Here is a 16,941-nt window from a genome sequence, read left to right as displayed (position 1 = left end):
TCTGTTACTGTCAGCACCAATCATTTTTTAATCTTCAAAATACAAATTCGCAAAAATGCAAATTTGTCCTTAACGAATAAAAAATATATGTTGTGGTGTCTGTAAGTTCCTCCTATTTCTCTCCGAGCCCTAGTACCAGTACTAGCATATTTGTATATACTTGTTACTTTTCCTTAATAATCAATAGAAGACGAAATCTATGTTATATCAATTTTCATTGGTAAAAAAAAATATATTCCGCAAATGCAAAAATAAATATGCAATTGCACGAAAGGTTAAGATATTTTTGCGATCGCATAAATAGGATTATGAAATTGCATATATAATCATGCAACTTAATAATTATTTATGCCATCGCATAAATACAATTATGCCATTGCATAAATACAATTATGCCATTGCATAAATACAATTAGCAGAGTCAAAATTGAGCAATAAATTAGCATAACCACGGTAGGTATAGTGTCCGGCTGAGATCGTGTTTTTTTTTCGAGTGAATCTGGCCACTTTTTTCGAGTGATATTACATGCGATCAGACCGGTTTACTGCTATTTCGCAAGTATATATATGCTACTTTAATGCATGACTGTTCATCTTGTTCTGAATACTATACAGAGTTTGAGCACAAACTACGCACAATTTCTTTGAATTTTACTTTGAATTCAGCGTTTTACATTGTCCGTGTTTTTTCGAGAGCATATTTAAAACGTCTAGGTTTTTCAACAAACGGTCCGGTGTTTTCAAAGAAAAATATGAATAAGAATTTAAAAAAAAACTTTCTTTGCATTTAGAATTGACTTTTTTAGTTTATAACTGTAATTTAGTGAAGAAAAATATTAAATTTCCCCAATAAGTCACAAAAGCATATTACAATGTTGATCAAGTTTAACCATTTTCGATTTAATGCTAATTTTCTGTACTGTACTTGTACATTTTTTCCCATAGGGTTCTATGTTAAACTGTGTTGCAAAGTGACAGTCAACCTGTACCAAACACTAAAAATTAGCAGTGTCATTTATTTGATATTTAGTTTTAATGCTCAAGACTGTAATGGAGGAGACACTAATTGCATGGATTACCAAATGATTCTGATAAGATATGTTCCACAACTTTGATTTTGGATAGCAGCAAAAACTCAAAATTAGGAGAGAAACACATTGGGTACATTTCTGTATGATGTGGTTTTAATATGCGAGATGGTATCTGAGAACCTGCATGCATGTACTGTTTGTATGGTTCTATTCATATTCCTTTGTGGTGGTCATTTCTTACTTGGGTTTGTCCACAAAAGCTGTAAACTAGTTAAGGATCTTCCCAATATCATTGGTAAAAATTTCGTTTAAATGTCGAAACTGTTTCTTAGAAGATATTTTTAAACAGTTTTAGGTAATGACAATACCTGGCATGACACTTGGGGCTAGATAAGCTAGAAAATACACTACTGTGTTATTTTGCTTCTTTTTTTAAAAAGTCTTCTCCAAGGCCTGGTGGAAGTAAAAAAAAAATTTGACCAATATGAAAATGATATCAATTAAAGAACCTTTGTGAGCATGCTTCAAAGACTCATAACTCCTACAAAAGTCAACTGATAAAACTTCTTGTGGATATGAACATCTACATAATATGTAGTTCAAATGTAAATAAACTGCTTCAATCTCCCCTTAACTACTTACATTGAATGGATGCTACTTCAACAATTCCTTGTGCTGAAAGACTAATCAGCTTACTTCACAGTTCATTTGCAGATGTGAGTTGTCTGTCAAATCTTTATTTTACAAAAAATGCATTTTCATAACAATAAACTGAGCTCAAAGCAAAGCACTTTAACAATACACTTAGACAAAGAGCTCAATCCAGTGATATATTTTGAAGTACAGGCCCTTCATGAACATCTGCCCTTCATAACCACATCTATGATCTAACAAACCTGCCAAACTACATGGATCAGAAGTCCTGAAAAAGACATGTAATTTTTTTATATAACATGTACGTACCCCTGTTAAAACTTATACAAAGTTTTGGTAAAAACATTTGGTACCTAGCAAATAGTTGTCGCTTCATGCACAAATTAATATATGCTGAGTGCCCCTCTTTTTGAAATAAGAACATACTTCCACCTAATCATATACATGTATAGTCAACAGGTGAACAAACATTCAAAACTATGAAATGTTTTCAGACTTACCAGTGTCTATTTACGTCACAACTGAATCAATATATATACACATATGTAAGACTCAGATTGAGGTCCAGTCTTTTATCAACCTCCATTCATCAAGTCAACGTCAAAATCTGACGTCATAATAAAATAAGATTCCATATCTACGACCAATTATATACCCCTCTAATACATGTATAATCAATGTCCCAATAGTATTGGCTTCTCTAATTGATATCCTTTTTACAGACTAGCCGCAATGAAATCACAGTTTTATAAAATGGTAGGTTGAACCTTATACTCAAAAAATTGTGAAATATATAATATTTTAAATCTATCTTGCAAATACATGTAATAATACTTTTCAACAATTGACTGTACTTTTGTCTTATTTTGTCTGTTGTTTGAGACTGTATATTGACCTTTAGATGTCTTTCAATTATCTTTGGTGTTGGGTTGTCGTCTTATTGTTGTATATATCCATGTGGCATTTATTTATATGAATATGAAAAGAATTTGACAACAGAGATCGAGAGGATGAACTTCTTTCACCAAAATATTAATATGCATGTACATCTAAGATGATGTTGATGGTTGTCTTATTGTCATTTTCTGATGTTTGAACTTATATTTTTAAGCTGAAACATGTAAATAAGCCAACGATTTAATGTCAATAGACTATGACTAAGGGTTTGACCAACTAATCTCCATGTTATAATGCTGATACATGTACAACAACATACCAAATATCATTGACTTACCATTACTGGTTCCCCTCAAACTGAACTAAGCAGATTTAGCATATAAAATTATAAAATGTTTAAAGTTAATAGACAATGAATTTTGGATGTTTGGGGGACAAGCCATGAATATCCATAAAGTGAGATATGCAAATGCTCCTTCGACTGCATTATAGTACATACCACATTTCATTGACTTCCCATAAGTGGTTCCTGTTAATCTAACCTTCATGTAATTATTGATTGATTGATTTGTGTTTTAAGGCCACTTTCAGTACAGTAATTGCTGCACTATCAGCTATTTTGTAGTAAATAGTTTTTATAGGTGGAGGAAGCAGGAGTGACCAGAGAGAACCACCAACCGTCGGTAGGAAGATTGGCAATCCTAGTCAATTAATATTACATCAATCTTTAGTCTTATGAAGTTTGGCAAATGTTACCAATTATTTACTTTGCCAAAATGTGTCCAAATTTTTACTCTCCAAAACGTGTCCTACAATTGTTATTCACCGAAAACTTGTCCACTTTATAAAAACTTTTAGCTCTAATATGTCCTCAGTATTAATGCAATTTTAACACTCTAAGATGTGTCCATTTCACATCCCCAAATAGTCCAATTATTAACTTCGCCAAAATGTGTCCAAATTTTTCATCTCCAAAACTTGTCCTACAATTATTATTCACCGAAAACTTGTCCACTTTATAAAATGTTCTAATATGTCCTCAGTATTAATGCAATAACCTTTACGGCATTCAATGATGGGAGGGGGACACGACTGAAGACGTCGGGTTTCGGTCATTTCTAAAAAAAGAATAAAGCCACTATATCCAAGGACATCTAGAGGAAAGGTGTAGTGATCCGTATAGTCCAAGATGTGGTACACTATGCACAGTGAAAGATGAAATCACTGACTTAATTCTTCTCTCAAATAAATAGACACCAGATAAGAAAAAGAATATCACAATAAAAAATTATCTTCACTTGCGAGCTTTTATCATTTTTTTATCAATATGATTATTATTGGTATAATTATAGATGAAGGTATTTCACACTTAAAAAATATCTTATACATTTTATCTTGCAAGCTTTCACTAGACTAGTGCCAGTTTTCTCAGAGCTTCAACTATTGATTAAGTGGTCATTTATAGTTTATTCAAAGTCGGTTGTTTATATTTAGCATAATTGCAAATTTAATTTGCAACACATACATTAACTCTTGACTGGTGATTGCTTAATGTCCAGTGGCAAATATTTCATGCATATGTAGAGCAAACATAAGGATTGCAATTAGTTAGTTTTGTACAGTTAAATTCATTGTTTACAAAGTCAATTCTTTTGTACTAATATACTGTAGTGATGCCTAAATATCTTAATAATGTATCAGGGTACTGCACAGACGGCTTCTTGTAGGAGTGGTTTCTGTGCTTTTAGATAGTAACTGTTCCAACTTTTTTTAACAAAACAAAAGGAAGGATCCTGTAATAATATCGATTTGATTTATATTTAAACTATGTGTGATTAATTTACAAATCACTATTTTTAAATAACAATGGACACGATTGTGCGTTCATAAAAGGGAGATGTTTTGGCTTTATATGGATCTTTTGGGAGATTGGCCACTTTTGGGCTTTATAAAAAGGACACTTTTTGGTGTTCATTGATGTCTGACATAAAGACACTTTTTGGGGATGGACATGGTTCTGAGTTTTAAATGATAATGTCACATGATTATTCAATGATGTCAGGTTCTCTATTATTCTAGAACATCGTCCACCATCTTTATGTGTGCATACACAATATCCTCATCATAAGTCATTTATCTTGTATAAACTTGAACAAAAACCATGACATGCAAAAGATATGTAAAATTGAGCATGGAAATGGAGTATGCACGGTTACACATTAAATACAAAGATAGTGCAAATACAGATAATTCAGAAATTATGTTTGTCCGAAAAATCAGAGAATGAAAATGTCAACGACCCAAATTGTCAAGGTTCACATTTTTGTCCATTGTTTAAATTTCTAAGTAACGGGATTGTTACTTACTGTCAGGAAAGTCGACGAAGCCCAAATACAATACAAATCAATTGTAAATAATGCTCAACGAAATGAAATTACAGAAAACAAAAAGTTATTTTCTTAATTGTCTAACAAGATCATTGACATGTCTCATTCATGGATTTGTTTATGGCGCGATAGATCCTTACTCACTTTCGCTTCACATAACAAAAGTGTATAGAATTTCAGTGTTAATAAATATAAACATACCTAATATAAAAATAAGCAGATGTGGTATGATTGCCAATGAGACAACTCTCCACAAAGAAACCAAATGACACAGAAATTAACAACTAAAGGTCACCGTACATGTACAGCCTTCAACAAAAACATTATGAGTAAAACCAATACCGATAGTCAGCTATAAAAGGCCCCGAATGACAAATGTAAATTAAAACAATTCAAACGAAAAAACTAACGGCCTAATTTATGTACAAAATAATGAACGAAAAATAAATATCATACACAGAAACAAACGACAACTACTGAATTACAGGCTCCTGACTCGGGACAGGCACATAGAGAATGTGGCGGGGTTAAACATGTTAGCGGGCGCACAACCATCCACCTAATCCTGGACAGTGGTGTTACAGTACAACATAAGAACAAACTATAAAAATTAGTTGAAAAAGGCTTAACTCATCAGATGGATACAACTAGAAATACATCTAACAAAAACACAGAGTGGACGTGGCAGGGTACTTATAAGCATGGTATACGTAATATATATATATATCTTTGTCAAGATTGAAATATTACCTTAACAGTGTACTTCACTTAGGAATTACATTTGAGCGGCAGGAAAAAGTTTGATTCCAAGTAATGCTTAGAGTTGAAATTATTATCGTTTACTTTTGTTAAGACTGCAATGCTGCCATATATGATGCAAACTTGTGCAGTTTCAGCTGCATCAACTAAATTACAAATGATTTAAAAAAAAAATCAACCTGGTTACGCTTTTAACTAGTGTCTAGCTATCCAGTAATTCTTATCCTGTAATTCTCTTTATAAAAAGCTATCCTGCAATTCGTCATCCTGCAATTGCGTTTAGAAAACTGCTTGAGCGACAATTTTATTTTTCTTTAAAATCATAGTTTTTGACTTTTTTGTTCGAAAACAAGATTAATATAGAAAATAAAAGATTTGTATATCCGATTAACAAAATTTTAACTTTAGTTTTGCAGATTTCTAACTCATATTTCCGGTTTTGTAATAAGAAATTACAATAAAAAAATGATTATGACGATTCAAATAAAGTATTATCTGTCCAGGATGTGATTCGTATTTACGCATGTAAAACTAAAGAATTTTGAAGTAAAATATTTTTTTCATGGTATACCGACTTAAAAACTTCTATTTGAAACTGGGCAACCTACCTTCCAACCTATTGCTACGGCAGTTCTTTATGGCTAGGGATTATAGACGCCGCCCTAATGAATAGCTATTGGATAGTACTACAATATGAGGATAAAGAATTTCTGGGGTAAGCATTCTGAAAGGCCGAACATTTCGTCCGTAACACGGAAAAAAGTAAAATTTGATAAAATACGCATTGGGCACTTTCCAACCTATTGCCTCGGCAGTTCTATATGGCTAGGTATTATAGACTCTGGTTTAATAAATAGCTTTTGGATAGTACTACAGCGTGAGGGTAAAGAATTTCTGAAGTAAATATTCTTAAAGGCCGAAAACTTCGTTCGAAACATAGAAATAAAGCCAAATTCGATAAAATACGCGTTGGGGACATCCACTTTCGACCCATTGTCTCGGTTGTTCTTTATGGCTAGGGATTATAGACGCCGCCCTAATGAATAGCTATTAAATAGTACTACAACGTGAGGATAAAAAATGTCTGGGGTAAGCATTCTGAAAGGCCGAAAATTTCGTCCGTAACACGGATAAAAAGTCAAATTTGATAAAATGCGCATTGGGCACTTTCCAACCTATTGCCTCGGCAGTTCTGTATGGCTAGGGATTATAGACTCTGCTCTAATAAATAGCTATTGAATAGTACTACAGCGGGAGGATAATGAATTTTAGGGGTAAGCATTCTTAAAGGCCAAAAATTTCGCTCGAAACATAGAAATAAAACCAAATTCCATAAAATACGTGTTGGGGACATCCACTTTCCGACCCATTGTCTCGGTTGTTTTTTATGACTAGGGATTATAGACGCCGCCCTAATGAATAGCTATTGGATAGTACTACAACGTGAGGATAACGAATTTCTGGGGTATGCATTCTGAAACGCCGAAAAATTCGTCCGTAACACGGATAAAAAGTCAAATTTGATAAAATAAGCATTGGGCACTTTCCAACCTATTGCCTCGTCAGTTCTGTATGGCTACGGATTATGGACTCTGCTTACATAAATAGCTTTTGGATCGTACTATAGCGGGAGGGTAATAAATTTTTGGGGTAAGCATTCTTAAAGGCCGAAAATTTCGCTCGAAACATAGAAATAAAGCCAAATTCGATAAAATACGCGTTGGGGACACCCACTTTTCGACCCATTGTCTCGGTTGTTCTTTATGGCTAGGGATTATAGACGCTGCCCTAATGAATAGCTATTGGATAGTACTACAACTCGTGGATAAAGAATTTCTGGAGAAAGCATTCTGAAAGACCGAAAATTTCGCTCGAAACATAGAAATAAAGCCAAATTCGATAAAATACGCATTGGCGACACCCACTTTCCAACCCATAGTCTCGGTTGTTCCTTATGATAAGGGATTATAGACGCTGCCCTAATGCACAGCTTTTGGATAGTACTACAACGTGAGGGTAAATAATTTCTGGGGTAAGCCTTCTTAAAGGCCGAAACTCGAAACATGGAAAAATGCCAAATTGTATAAAATACGCACTGGAGTCACCACTTCCCAACCAATTGTCTCGGTAGTTCTTAATGGCTACGGATTAGAGACTCTGCTTCAATTAATAGCTATTAGATAGTAAGACATCGGGATGGTAAAGAATTTCTGGGGTAAGCCTTCTTAAAGGCCGAAAATTACGTTCGAAGCATGGAAACAAAGCCAAATTGTATCAAATTTGTACTGAGGTCACCACTTCCAGACCAATTGTCTCGGTAGTTTTTTATGGCTAGGGATTAGAGACTCTGATTCAAAGAATAGCTCTTAGATAGTTCTAATAGTACTTCATCGGGATAGTAAAGAATTTCTGTGGTAAGCCTTCTTAATGGCCGAAAATTCGTCCGAAACATGGAAAAAAAGCCAAATTGTAGAAAATACGCACTCGGGTCACCCACTTCCCAACCAATTGTCTAGGTAGTTCTTTATGGCTAGGGATTAGAGACTCTTATTCAATGAATAGCTATTAGACATTACTCCATCGGGATAGTAAAGAATTTCCGGGGAAAACTTTCTTATTAAAGGCCGAAATTTTCGTTCGAAACATGGTAAAAAGCCAAATTGTATCAAATTCGTACTGGGGTCACCACTTCCCAACCAATTGTCTTGGTAGTTCTTTATTGCTAGGGATTAGAACCTCTGCTTCAAAGAATATTTCTTAGATAGTACTACATCGGGATAGTAAAGAACTTCTGGGGTAAGCATTTAAAAAGGCCGAAAATTTCGTTCGAAACATGGAAAAAAGCCAAATTGTATCACATTCGTACTGGGGTCACCACTTCCTAACCAATTGTCTCGGTAGTTTTTTATGGCTAGGGATTAGAGACTCTGCTTCAAAGAATATTTCGTAGATAGTACTACATCGAGATAGTAAAGAATTTCTGGGAAAAGCCTTCTTAAAGGCCGAAACTTTCGTTCGAAGCATGGAAAAAAAGCCAAATTGTATAAAATTTGTACTGGGGTCACCACTTCCCAACCAATTGTCTCGGTAGTTTTTTATGGCTAGGGATTAGAGACTCTAATTCAAAGATTAGCTCTTAGATAGTACTACTAGTACTGCATCGGGATATTAAAGAATTTCTGGGGTAAGCCTTCTTAATGGCCGAAAATTTCGTTCGAAACATGGAAACAAAGCCAAATTGTAGAAAATACGCACTGGGGTCACCTACTTCCAAACCAATTGTCTCGGTAGTTCTTTATGGCTAGGGATTAGAGATTCTGATTCAATGAATAGCAATACAACATTACTCCATCGGGATAGTAAAGAATTTCTGGGGTAAAGTTTTTTAAAGGCCGAAAATTTCGTGCGAAACATGGTAAAAAGCCAAATTGTATCAAATTCGTACTGGGGTCACCACTTCCCAACCAATTGTCTCGGTAGTTCTTTATGGCTATGGATTAGAGACTCTGATTCAATGAATAGCTATTAGACATTACTCCATCGGGATAGTAAAGAATTTTTGGGGTAAGCTTTTTTAAAGGCCGAAAATTTCGTTCGGAATATGGTAAAAAGCCAAATTGTATCAAATTCGTACTGGGGTCAGCACTTCCCAACCAATTGTCTTGGTAGTTCTTTATGGCTAGGGATTAGAGACTCTGCTTCAAAGAATATTTCTTAGATAGTAAGACATCGGGATAGTAAAGAATTTCTGGGGTAAGCCTTCAAAAAGGCCGAAAATTTCGTTCGAGACTTGGAAAAAAGCCAAATTGATTCACATTCGTACTGGGGTCACCACTTCCTAACCAATTGTCTCGTTAGTTTTTTATGGCTAAGGACTAGAGACTCTGCTTCAAGGAATATTTATTAGATAGTACTACATCGAGATAGTAAAGAATTTCTGGGAAAAGCCTTCTTAAAGGCCGAAACTTTCGTTCGAAGCATGGAAAAAAAGCCAAATTGTATAAAATTTGTACTGGGGTCACCACTTCCCAACCAATTGTCTCGGTAGTTTTTTATGGCTAGGGATTAGAGACTCTAATTCAAAGATTAGCTCTTAGATAGTACTACTAGTACTGCATCGGGATATTAAAGAATTTCTGGGGTAAGTCTTCTTAATGGCCGAAAATTTCGTTCGAAACATGGAAACAAAGCCAAATTGTAGAAAATACGCACTGGGGTCACCCACTTCCAAACCAATTGTCTCGGTAGTTCTTTATGGCTAGGGATTAGAGATTCTGATTCAATGAATAGCTATACAACATTACTCCATCGGGATAGTAAAGAATTTCTGGGGTAAAGTTTTTTAAAGGCCGAAAATTTCGTGCGAAACATGGTAAAAAGCCAAATTGTATCAAATTCGTACTGGGGTCACCACTTCCCAACCAATTGTCTCGGTAGTTCTTTATGGCTATGGATTAGAGACTCTGATTCAATGAATAGCTATTAGACATTACTCCATCGGGATAGTAAAGAATTTTTGGGGTAAGCTTTCTTAAAGGCCGAAAATTTCGTTCGGAATATGGTAAAAAGCCAAATTGTATCAAATTCGTACTGGGGTCAGCACTTCCCAACCAATTGTCTTGGTAGTTCTTTATGGCTAGGGATTAGAGACTCTGCTTCAAAGAATATTTCTTAGATAGTAAGACATCGGGATAGTAAAGAATTTCTGGGGTAAGCCTTCAAAAAGGCCGAAAATTTCGTTCGAGACTTGGAAAAAAGCCAAATTGATTCACATTCGTACTGGGGTCACCACTTCCTAACCAATTGTCTCGTTAGTTTTTTATGGCTAAGGACTAGAGACTCTGCTTCAAGGAATATTTATTAGATAGTACTACATCGAGATAGTAAAGAATTTCTGGGTAAAGCCTTCTTTAAGGCAGAAAATTTCGTTCGAAGCATGGAAAAAAGCCAAATTGTATCAAATTTGTACTGGGGTCACCACTTCCCAACCAATTGTCTCGATAGTTTTTTATGGAGACTCTGATTCAAAGAATATCTCTTAGATAGTACTACTAGTACTACATCGGGATAGTAAATAATTTCTGGGGTAAGCCTTCTTAATGGCAGAAAATTTCGTTCGAAACATAGAAATAAAGCCAAATTCGATAAAATACGCGTTGGGGACATCCACTTTCCGACCCATTGTCTCGGTTGTTCTTTATAACTAGGGATTATAGACGCCTCCCTAATGAATAGCTATTATATAGTACTACAACGTGAGGATAAAAAATGTCTGGGGTAAGCATTCTGAAAGGCTGAAAATTTCGTCCGTAACACGGATAAAAAGTCAAATTTGATAAAATACGCATTGGGCACTTTCCAACCTATTGCCTTGGCAGTTCTGTATGGCTAGGGATTATAGACTCTGCTCTAATAAATAGCTATTGAATAGTACTACAGCGGGAGGGTAATGAATTTTTGGAGTAAGCATTCTTAAAGGCCAAAAATTTCGCTCGAAACATAGAAATAAAACCAAATTCCATAAAATACGCGTTGGGGACACCCACGTTCCGACCCATTGTCTTGGTTGTTTTTTATGACTAGGGATTATAGACGCCGCCCTAATGAATAGCTATTGGATAGTAATACAACGTGAGAATAAAGAATTTCTGGGGTATGCATTCTGAAACGCCGAAAAATTCGTCCGTAACACGGATAAAAGTCAAATTTGATAAAATAAGCATTGGGCACTTTCCAACCTATTGCCTCGTCAGTTCTGTATGGCTACGGATTATGGACTCTGCTTACATAAATAGCTTTTGGATCGTACTATAGCGGGAGGGTAATAAATTTTTGGGGTAAGCATTCTTAAAGGCCGAATATTTCGCTCGAAACATAGAAATAAAGCCAAATTCCATAAAATACGCGTTGGGGACACCCACTTTTCGACCCATTGTCTCGGTTACTTTTTATGGCTAGGGATTATAGACGCTGCCCTAATGAATAGCTATTGGATAGTACTACAACTCGTGGATAAAGAATTTCTGGAGAAAGCACTCTGAAAGGCCGAAAATTTCGCTCGAAACATAGAAATAAAGCCAAATTCGATAAAATACTCATTGGCGACACCCACTTTCCAACCCATAGTCTCGGTTGTTCCTTATGATTAGGGATTATAGACGCTGCCCTAATGCACAGCTTTTGAATAGTACTACAACGTGGGGGTAAATAATTTCTGGGGTAAGCTTTCTTAAAGGCCGAAACTCGAAACATGGAAAAATGCCAAATTGTATAAAATACGCACTGGAGTCACCACTTCCCAACCAATTGTCTCGGTAGTTCTTAATGGCTACGGATTAGAGACTCTGCTTCAATTAATAGCTATTAGATAGTAAGACATGGGGATGGTAAAGAATTTCTGGGTTAAGCCTTCAAAAAGGCTGAAAATTTCGTTCGAAACATGGAAAAAAGCCAAATTGAATCACATTCGTACTGGGGTCACAACTTTCCAACCAATTGTCTCGGTAGTTTTTCATGGCTAGGGATTAGAGACTCTTATTCAAAGAATATTTCTTAGATAGTACTACATCGAGATAGTAAAGAATTTCTGGGGTAAGCCTTCTTAAAGGCCGAAAATTACGTTCGAAGCATGGAAACAAAGCCAAATTGTATCAAATTTGTACTGGGGTCACCACTTCCCAACCAATTGTCTCGGTAGTTTTTTATGGCTAGGGATTAGAGACTCTGATTCAAAGAATAGCTCTTAGATAGTACTAATAGTACTACATCGGGATAGTTAAGAATTTCTGTGGTAAGCCTTCTTAATGGCCGAAAATTCGTCCGAAACATGGAAAAAAAGCCAATTCTTTAAATCAGGGTCTCTAATCCCTAGCCACAAAAAACTACCGAGACAGTTGGTTGGGAAGTGGTGACCCCAGTACAAATTTTATACAGTTTGGCTTTTTTTCCATGCTTCGAACGAAATTTTCGGCCTTTAAAAAGGCTGTACCCAGAAATTCTTTACTATCTCGATGTAGTGCTATATCTAAGAAATATTCTTTGAAGCAGAGTCTCTAATCCCTAGCCATAAAGAACTACCAAGACAATTGGTTGTGAAGTGGTGACCCCAGTACAAATTTGATACAATTTGGCTTTTTACCATGTTTCGAACGAAATTTTCGGCCTTTAATAAGAAAACTTACCCCGGAAATTCTTTACTATCCCGATGGAGTAATGTCTAATAGCTATTCATTGAATCAGAGTCTCTAATCCCTAGCCGTAAAGAACTACCGAGATAATTGGTTGGGAAGTGGGTGACCCCAGTGCGTATTTTCTACAATTTGGATTTTTTTCCATGTTTCGGACGAATTTTCGGCCATTAAGAAGGCTTACCACAGAAATTCTTTACTATCCCGATGTAGTACTATTAGTACTATCTAAGAGCTATATTTTGAATCAGAGTCTCTAATCCCTAGCCATAAAAAAACTAATGAGACAATTGGTTGGGAAGTGGTGACCCCAGTACGAATGTGATACAATTTGGCTTTTTTCCATGTTTCGAACGAAATTTTCAGCCTTTTTTAAGGCTTTACCCGGAAATTCTTTACCATCCTGATGTCTTACTATCTAATAGCTATTCATTGAAGCAGAGTCTCTAATCAGTAGCCATTAAGAACTACCGCGACAATTGGTTGGGAAGTGGTGACTCCAGTGCGTATTTTATACAATTTGGCATTTTTCCATGTTTCGAGTTTCGGCCTTTAAGAAGGCTTACCCCAGAAATTATTTACCCTCACGTTGTAGTACTATCTAAGAAATATTCTTTGAAGCAGAGTCTCTAATCCCTAGCCATGAAAAACTACCGAGACAATTGGTTGGGAAGTGGTGACCCCAGTACGAATGTGATACAATTTGGCTTTTTTCCATGTTTCGAACGAAATTTTCAGCCTTTTTGAAGGCTTTACCCGGAAATTCTTTACCATCCTGATGTCTTACTATCTAATAGCTATTCATTGAAGCAGAGTCTCTAATCCGTAGCCATTAAGAACTACCGAGACAATTGGTTGGGAAGTGGTGACTCCAGTGCGTATTTTATACAATTTGGCATTTTTCCATGTTTCGAGTTTCGGCCTTTAAGAAGGCTTACCCCAGAAATTATTTACCCTCACGTTGTAGTACTATCCAATAGCTGTGCATTAGGGCAGCGTCTATAATCCCTTACCATAAGGAACAACCGAGACTATGGGCTGGAAAGTGGGTGTCGCCAATGCGTATTTTATCGAATTTGGCTTTATTTCTATGTTTCGAGCGAAATTTTCGGCCTTTAAGAATGCTTACCCCAAAAATTCATTACTCTTCCGCTGTAGTACTATCCAATAGCTATTTATTAAAGCAGAGTCCATAATCCGTAGCCATACAGAACTGACGAGGCAATAGGTTGGAAAGTGCCCAATGCTTATTTTATCAAATTTGACTTTTTATCTGTGTTACGGACGAATTTTTCGGCGTTTCAGAATGCATACCTCAGAAATTCTTTATCCTCACGTTGTAGTACTATCCATTAGCTATTTATTAGGGCGGCGTCTATAATCCATAGTCATAAAAAACAACCGAGACAATGGGTCGGAAAGTTGGTGTCCCCAACGCGTATTTTATGGAATTTGGTTTTATTTCTATGTTTCGAGCGAAATTTTTGGCCTTTAGGAATGCTTACCCCAGAAATTCATTACCCTCCCGCTGTAGTTCTATTCAATAGCCATTTATTAGAGCAGAGTCTATAATCCCTAGCCATACAGAACTGCCGAGGCAATAGGTTGGAAAGTGCCCAATGCGTACTTTATCAAATTTTACTTTTTCCGTGTTACGGACGAAATTTTCAGCCTTTCAGAATGCTTACCCCAGAAATTCTTTATCCTCACGTTGTAGTACTATCCAATAGCTATTCATTAGGGTGGCGTCTATTATCACTAGCCATAAAGAACAACCGAGACAATGGGTCAGAAAGTGGGTGTCTCCAACGCGTATTTTATCGAATTTGGATTTATTTCTATGTTTCGAGCGAAATTTTCGGCCTTTAAGAATGCTTACCCCAGAAATCATTTAACCTCCCGCTGTAGCACTATCCAATAGCTATTTATTAGAGCAGAGTCTATAATCACTTGCCATACAGAACTGCCGAGGCAATAGGTTGGAAAGTGCCCAATGCGTATTTTATCAAATTTTACTTTTTCCGTGTTACGGACGAAATTTTCGGACTTTCAATATGCTTACCTCAGAAATTCTTTATCCTCACGTTTTAGTACTATTCAATAGCTTTTCATTAGGGTGGCGTGTATAATCCCTTACCATAAAGAACAACCGAGACAATGGGTCGGAAAGTGGGTACCCCAATGCGTATTTTATCGAATATGGCTTTATTTCCATGTTTCAGACGCAATTCTCGGCCTCTAGGAATGCTTACCCCAGAAATTCTTTGCCCTCTCGTTGTAGCATTATCCAGTAGCTATTTATTAGAGCAGAGTCTATAATCCCTAGCCATACAGAACTGCCCAGGCAATAGGTTAGAAAGTGCCAAATGCGTTTTTTATCAAATTTGACTTTTTTCCGTGTTACGGACGAAATTTTCGGCCTTTAAAAAGGCTTACTCCAGAAATTCTTTACTATCCCGATGTAGTACTAACTAATAGCTATTCATTGCAGTAGAGTCTCTAATCCCTAGCCACAAAGAACTATCGAGACAATTGGTTGGGAAGTGGGTGACCCCAGTGCGTATTTTCTACAATTTGGCTTTTTTTCCATGTTTCGAACGAAATTTTCTGCCATTAAGAAGGATTACCCCAGAAATTATTTACTATCCCGATGTATTACTAGTAGTACTATCTAAGAGATATTCTTTGAATCAGAGTCTCCATAAAAAACTATCGAGACAATTGGTTGGGAAGTGGTGACCCCAGTACAAATTTGATACAATTTGGCTTTTTTCCATGCTTCGAACGAAATTTTCTGCCTTAAAGAAGGCTTTACCCAGAAATTCTTTACTATCTCGATGTAGTACTATCTAATAAATATTCCTTGAAGCAGAGTCTCTAGTCCTTAGCCATAAAAAACTAACGAGACAATTGGTTAGGAAGTGCACACGTGGTGACCCCAGTACGAATGTGAATCAATTTGGCTTTTTTCCATGTTTCGAACGAAATTTTCGGCCTTTTTGAAGGCTTACCCCAGAAATTCTTTACTATCCCGATGTCTTACTATCTAAGAAATATTCTTTGAAGCAGAGTCTCTAATCCCTAGCCATAAAGAACTACCAAGACAATTGGTTGGGGAGTGGTGACCCCAGTACGAATTTGATACAATTTGGCTTTTTACCATATTCCGAACGAAATTTTCGGCCTTTAAGAAAGCTTACCCCAAAAATTCTTTACTATCCCGATGGAGTAATGTCTAATAGCTATTCATTGAATCAGAGTCTATAATCCATAGCCATAATGAACTACCGAGACAATTGGTTGGGAAGTGGTGACCCCAGTACGAATTTGATACAATTTGGCTTTTTACCATGTTTCGCACGAAATTTTCGGCCTTTAAAAAAGCTTACCCCAGAAATTCTTTACAATCCCGATGGAGTTATGTTGTATAGCTATTCATTGAATCAGAATCTCTAATCCCTAGCCATAAAGAACTACCGAGACAATTGGTTGGGAAGTTGGTGACCCCAGTGCGTATTTTCTACAATTTGGCTTTGTTTCCATGTTTCGAACGAAATTTTCGGCCATTAAGAAGGCTTACCCCAGAAATTCTTTAATATCCCAATGCAGTACTAGTAGTACTATCTAAGAGCTATTCTTTGAATTAGAGTCTCTAATCCCTAGCCATAAAAAACTACCGAGACAATTGGTTGGGAAGTGGTGACCCCAGTACAAATTTTATACAATTTGGCTTTTTTTCCATGCTTCGAACGAAAGTTTCGGCCTTTAAAAAGGCTGTTCCAAGAAATTCTTTACTATCTCGATGTAGTACTATCTACGAAATATTCTTTGAAGCAGAGTCTCTAATCCCTAGCCATAAAAAACTACCGAGACAATTGGTTGGGAAGTGGTGACCCCAGTACGAATGTGATACAATTTGGCTTTTTTCCATGTTTCGAACGAAATTTTCGGCCTTTTCAAATGCTTACCCCAGAAATTCTTTACTATCCCGATGTAGTACAATCTAAGAAATATTCTTTGAAGCAG

The 16,941-nt window shown here is 36.2% G+C and overlaps 1 protein-coding gene across 2 annotated transcripts in view; it reads right to left on the bottom strand.

The window, feature by feature from the left end:
* Window positions 1-1,762: 1,762 nt before the first annotated feature.
* The window catches only part of LOC127738703 (uncharacterized), a 157,737-nt gene continuing 142,558 nt past the window's right edge, over window positions 1,763-16,941 (bottom strand). For both annotated transcript variants that reach the window (XM_052250047.1, XM_052250050.1), the window contains one exon: window positions 1,763-1,953. In XM_052250047.1, the coding sequence (XP_052106007.1) occupies window positions 1,836-1,953 (118 nt within the window). In that variant the 3' untranslated portion in view covers window positions 1,763-1,835. The remainder of the gene's footprint in view (window positions 1,954-16,941) is intronic.

The sequence above is a fragment of the Mytilus californianus genome, unplaced genomic scaffold (genome assembly GCF_021869535.1).
Source record: "Mytilus californianus isolate M0D057914Y unplaced genomic scaffold, xbMytCali1.0.p SCAF_4, whole genome shotgun sequence".
NCBI classification, from domain to species: Eukaryota; Metazoa; Mollusca; class Bivalvia; order Mytilida; family Mytilidae; genus Mytilus; species Mytilus californianus.
The sequence above is the reverse complement of the archived record's forward strand: the minus strand, read 5'-3'. Positions and strand labels throughout refer to the sequence as shown.